Below are 6,106 nucleotides of genomic sequence, written 5' to 3'. Positions count from 1 at the left end.
AAAAAAAAAATGTATTTAATGAAAACATTCCTTTCTCTTCCCTCTACCTCAGCTAACCATCACTCTCAATTCCCTTGTCTCTGGCCAACCCTAATCCTAGATGATTCCATCTTCTTCCTCCCTCCACAGATCACAAAGGGAGATTGCTAAATAAAACCAGAGTCATGGAATGTAAGCGTCAAACATTTGTGTTCAAAATATGCTTTTATAACATCAGATGGGTCCTTGTTGCTTCTCTGCGAGAGAATAAGCACTCCAGGCAGGACCTGGATATGTAAGGAGGTGGGGATGGAGAGAGGAATAAAATTCTCTGAAGAGGTAACATCATGAATAAAGGCCTAGAAACAGTTTATTTAGAAAGGGGAAAAATAGTTCAGCTTTGCTGGAGCTTAGGATAGCATACACCAATTTCTAAAGCAACAAAAAAACCTAAAGTCACCCATCTCATTAGCCTACAGGTAACAAAGTTAATAGTCTGGTATACAATAACAATGTTTTCCTCCCTGTATGAATATATATAAATATAGAGATTTTTTTTTTTTTTTAAGATTTTATTTATTTATTTGAGACAGAATGAGAGAGAGAGAGCACATGAGAGGGGGGAGGGTCAGAGGCAGAAGCAGGCTCCCTGCCGAGCAGGGAGCCCGATGCGGGACTCGATCCAGGGACTCCAGGATCATGACCTGAGCCGAAGGCAGTCGCTTAACCAACTGAGCCACGCAGGCGCCCAATATAGAGATATTTTAAAGGAAGCGATGCTGTTTTGTAATTTTTTTTTGTTTTCCATTCGTCTTCACTTATATTTTCTGATTATTTTTCCATGCCATTAAATATTTTCTCATAATTTCTAATAGCTGCATGATATTCCATTGATAGACATTTACTGCTTCTAATTTTTTTACTCTTCTCAACAATGCTTCAGTGACATCTTTAACTAATACATGGTTTTTTTGTTTGTTTTTGTTTTAAGTAGGCTCCAGCATGGGGCCAACATGGGGCCTGAACTCACGACCCTGAGATCAAGACCTGAGCCAAAATCAAGAGTTGGATGCTTAACCACTGAGCCACCCAGGCGCCCCTTTGCTAATACATGTTTGTGCAGTCATGAATATTTTTAGACAAGTTGCTGCACAGTTTAAGTGTTTTGCTATTATGCCAAAATTCATTGTTATCTAATCCACATTTCCATCAGTAGTATATGGGAGTACTTCTCTCCCACCTGTGAAAACACGTGAAAAGTAACTTTGTCACAACCATTATCAGTTCTTTGTGCACCCTCTCAAAGACAGTATAAGCACAGAGAAAGTACATAAGAATATGTGTGTCGTTGACTTTTTAAAAAAATACAAATGGTAGCATACTCTATACACATTTTGTTTCTCACTTGAAATATTTCAGGCACAATATTTTATCATTATCTAAAATCTACCTTGTTCCTTTAAAACAATGAATATCCACTGATAGATGTATTAATTATGGGCTTTAGGCCATTTCCCATTTTTGTTTCAATAAATATCACCGAACATAATTTTTAGTTCAACTAATCCCTAAGTTCCTAGAAGCAGAACTGCTAAGTCATACTAAAACTCCTGCCACCTATCAAAGCACTTGTTTTCTTTCAAACCCTCATCAAAGCACATTGTGAAATTATTTACCTTTGCCAGTATAACAGGTGATAGTCACATATTATTATAGCATTATTTTATATTTCTCTTAGAAACATCTTTGAAAAAGTTCATTTTCTGTGAACTGTTAAGATCCTTGGTCCAGTTTCCTACTGTCTTTTCCATTGGTAGAAGCAGGAGAATGATTCTGGAGCAACTCACCAGCTGGCTTTTCAGGATCAAGCTCTTCACAGAACTTCCAGAAGTGATAGAAATCTTCAGGCAGAGAAAGCTTATAATGATTTTCTACTTCTTTTCGAAGGTCACTGGAGACATCAGCTTCACAGGATTTACTCTTCTTCACATCAACTGTTTTTTCACACTGAAAATCAGCATACAAAACTTTGTTTCTCCAAAAGTTAACACTATTGCTCATTTTTGTTCACCCAACTCTGAGAAACATGTTTTCCTTAAAACTCTACAAATGGTATTTCTGAAAAAATCTGGGGATTCTTTTGGGCAAAGAAAAAAGGAAAACAGTGTAATACAGAGCAGTCAAGAAGGATGCACACGGCAAGTCTTTAAATATGTTTCTCTAAGATAACGGAAACCGAAAATAAAAAACAAGTATAAAAGAAAAGGTGAAGAACAGGAAGAATAAGGAATAGGAAGGTTTTGCCTTCTTTGGGTAAATAGGTCATCATGCTTTTTTGTTTAAATAGATTCAGTGATCACACCAGAAGCCAACTGTCAGAAATAACTGGATAAAAGGGGATTTACCAGCTAAAATAATTATTTCAGAAAAGGCCCTTTAATGTCAGGACTAGGTTATTAAACTCAATCTCTAATATTTCTGCAATATGTTCATTGTGTAAGTACACTAGGTTTTATAACGCCTATTTGATAAATTTCTATAAAGATAAAATGCTGATGGGTGCCTGGGTGGCTCAGTTGGTTAAGCGTCTGCCTTTGGCTTGGGTCATGATCCCATCCCAGGATCGAGTCCCATGTCAGGCTCCCTGCTCAGCAGGGGGGTCTGCTTCTCCCTTTCCCTCTCCTCCTTCTCTCTCTTAAATAAAATCTTAAAAAAAAGATAAAATTCTGAGTTGGAGGTTACATATCTGTAGTTTTGTAAGTAGCAATCAGTTTTCTCTTTCTAGGAACCTAGATCCTTTCTTTTTGGATTAAGTTTCTTCCTTTTTATTCTTCCTTTCCACCTGTATCAGTGCTTCTCAACCAGGAGTGATTTTGTCTCCCAGGGGACACATGCAGTAATGTCAGAACTTTTTAGCTCTCACAAATTTAGGAGAGGGTGCTGACATTTAGTGGAGTAGAGAGAGGCCAGGGATGCTGCTAAGCATTCTGCAATGCACAGGGTTAGCGCCCTTAACAAACACTTAATCGGGCTCAAAATGTCTATAGTGTGAGGTTGAAAAATTCTAGATGTTTCCCATATTTATATTCTTCCATTCTCCCAGCAGGCTCAAGTTTATTGATGTTACTTTACGTATCAAAGTCTACCAATACATTTATGAATTTGATGACATACAAGAATGTTCTTGGATAACACTGTTTCTAAGAGCAGAAAAGAGAACAAATGAAAATGCCTATTGACAGGAGGATGCAAAGTTAAAGGATTTCAAACAATTGAATATTCCGCTTAGTGAAAAGGAAATAGAGCCACACACAATACAGATCAGCCTTAATAATATAATGTTGAATGAAGGAAAAAAGTCCTTGAAGTTTATATGTACCATGATAGCCTTCTTAAATTCAAAAACAACAAATAAATACTGTTTGTGATAAAGCTATAAAAAGAAGGCAAGGGAAACAAGGATGAGGATGGTAGCTACATAAAAGGGGGTGACAGGAAGTTAGGCAGAAAAGATAGGTGAGGAACACATGTAGAGCTATTTATTGTCAGGGTTTCAGTTCTGGGGTAGGGCAATGGGTTCACAGGTGTTTTTTATATTATTAAATAAGGTAAAAGAGGACCATGCATTGACTAATAACAGTTTATTATGCCAAGGATTATAATGTGTCTGAGGTCATAAAAAAATTAAATTGAACAAAAAGCCTGCTGAAATATGGATGCTGATAATAAGTAACAGTAAAAACTGTAAGTAATAATACTAAATAATAGTTATTACACACTTACCATGTGCCAGGTCATTGTTCTAAGCACTTTCTGTGAATTAACTCATAACTCCCTTATGAACTAGATACTATCATCCACATTTTACAGATGAGAAAACTGAAGTAACTTTCCTTAGGTCTAGAAAGTGGAGGAGCAGTTAAACCCCGGTGGGCCGGCTCCAAAGCACAGATTCATCCACTTCATGCTGCTTCTCCAGTTACATACAGAACAGTAGGAACATATCAAGTGCTGACCTATCCTCCATTATGTTTTTATAGCAGTCTTTGGTTAGGCTTTCAGACTGGTTCAAACTTAAGATGTTAGAAAGAAAAGCCTTAATCTATCTTGCTGAAAGGCAGTTTTTCCTAATGACTCTTGACCCTTCTTCTTTCCAGCTGTCACCTTGGGGAAGTTACTTAACCTGTGCCTTATTTTCTCATCTACAAAAAGGACATGTAGTACCTATATCACAGGGTTGTTAGGAGGAATAAGTTGTTTGTAAAAACACACAGAATAGTCGTAGCACATAATACTGAAATGCTAGCTTTAGCTATGGCCTCTATAGACTAATTTTCATCTTTGGTATTTTATTTCTAATACTATCACTCAGTCAAAGCAGTTTATAGCAACTTCAATGGGAAATAAAGATTTTTTCAGCTTTGTCTTAACTCACACATTATTTCAGCATCCTCAAATCCCCAATAACTAGAATTTAGGGCAGCTGTCCCCTTCATAGGCTATACTCATCCTTTATTCTTTACCTAGAAAGCATGTCCCAATATAAGCAATGTCCAGAACAGGGCCCTCTAACAGTTAATTAAGCTCCCTGACACTGTGACATTGTCCTGCTCTATCCAGTTTATAATACAGACGGAGTAATTCTGAAAACTGTCCTTATCACAATGACACTTCTCTCCTGCCTGACTGTCCTAATTGCTACAGCAGTAGTTATAGAACTTCTGAAATCGTATAAAAAAAAGTATGAGAACGTGCACATACTTTATGCCCCCCTCCCCCTCATTAGTGCCTTTATGATCAGGTCCTTCTTTCCCATCTCCGACTCCAGCCAGGCCCAATCCCGCTGTACCCAAACATCCTCTATACTTATTTCTATTTCTTATCCCTTATGTCTCCTTTCTGCCTTCAAGAGCCATGTCCAACTTGAACTGTCCTAAAAGATTTCTTTAGCAACCCCCTGGGACTTAGATCCTCCTTCAGTGTTTCCACGGCACTTTTGACACAACAACGTTACAATGCCAAACAAAAAAAATTTACAGTAAAATATACATTCACTGTGCCCAGCTTCCGCGGGCTGGGGGCTGTACGTGGGGCAGTGGCGGCACGATGCATCTTGAAACCGCGGCGCCCGGCACAGTGCCTGGCGTATAATCGGTTTCCAATCAATTTGTTGATGGTTGAACGAATGAAACATTGGTTGTCTTAATCGGTTTCCCCAGGAACCGCACCGGGAGGACGGCAGAAGATGCCAAGGCGCTAGTTCTTTGCTCCAAACCCCAGCAGAGCGGGAAACTGCGGCCCTGGCTCAGACCTCCGTTCCGGGGCACACAGCAGCCACTCAATGATTACTGGATAAATGCAACGTGCTGCCCCTTGGTGCCTTATCACCCAAAGCGCCTTGCGGATCCCACACATCCTCTGTAGCAGTACCTGCTGCCCCTCCCCGCCGGGCCTGCGCTTCCCGCCACCGCCGGCCATTCTGTAGCTGCCGTGCCAGCGAAATCCCGCGTCTCGCCGTTGCTTCCGAGCGCCGCCGACTGCTTCCGGTTCAAGAGACTCCAATCTGAATCCCTGCGCAGCCGCGGCCGTGCCAGTAAAGGGGAAAGGCTTCGCCTGTGCCCTGCCCCGCAAGGTCCGAGGCGGGGCCGGCGAAGCTCCGCCTACTCGCGCGCAGGGTCTGAGGGCGCTGCAGCTGGCACGCCGCCTCCCTGCCTCCCCGCGCAAGTTATCGCCGGGGGTGCTCCTGGGACCCCAGAGTCCTGAATTTGGATCCGTTAAGGTGGTCCGGACGTCCTTCTCAGGTGTTTACTAGTGGCAACACTGGGCCTCACCCAAACCCTCGTTTTTCCTTGATTTGTGTATATTTAAAAGATTAATCCTTATATTCCTCTTTTCCATCTCTCCCTCCTCCACTATGCTATTATTGCCTGACACTAATTCATCCTTAATTATCTCTCAGAAGGAAATCAGTTTCTCTCATTGTTTCTTTGTAAATCTTGTTACAATATGGATCGTGTTTTCTACACCAGAACCATCAACATCAGCATTCTGAGGAGAGCTTGTTAAAAATTCGGAATCTCGGGCTCTATCCAGACTTACTGATTCAGAATCTGCATTTTAGCAAGAT

At 40.6% G+C, this 6,106-nt stretch overlaps 1 protein-coding gene across 4 annotated transcripts in view; it reads right to left on the bottom strand.

Annotated features, from left to right (window-relative positions):
* The window catches only part of HPF1 (histone PARylation factor 1), a 34,294-nt gene extending 28,735 nt beyond the window's left edge, over positions 1-5,559 (bottom strand). For all 4 annotated transcript variants that reach the window (XR_014142474.1, XR_014142476.1, XR_014142477.1 and 1 more), the window contains exons 1-2: positions 5,410-5,559; positions 1,827-1,986 (exon numbers count right to left, since the gene is read on the bottom strand). Coding sequence is in view for 1 of the 4 variants with exons in the window: in XM_006730118.3 (XP_006730181.1) it covers positions 1,827-1,986; positions 5,410-5,457 (208 nt within the window). In the remaining 3 variants the exon portion in view is untranslated. The remainder of the gene's footprint in view (positions 1-1,826; positions 1,987-5,409) is intronic.
* Positions 5,560-6,106: the final 547 nt, after the last annotated feature.

Source organism: Leptonychotes weddellii, chromosome 2 (assembly GCF_054177405.1).
Source record: "Leptonychotes weddellii isolate Sample4059 chromosome 2, ASM5417740v2, whole genome shotgun sequence".
Classification (NCBI taxonomy): Eukaryota; Metazoa; Chordata; class Mammalia; order Carnivora; family Phocidae; genus Leptonychotes; species Leptonychotes weddellii.
Note: the sequence above shows the minus strand (reverse complement) of the source record. Positions and strands in the feature narration are given on the sequence as shown.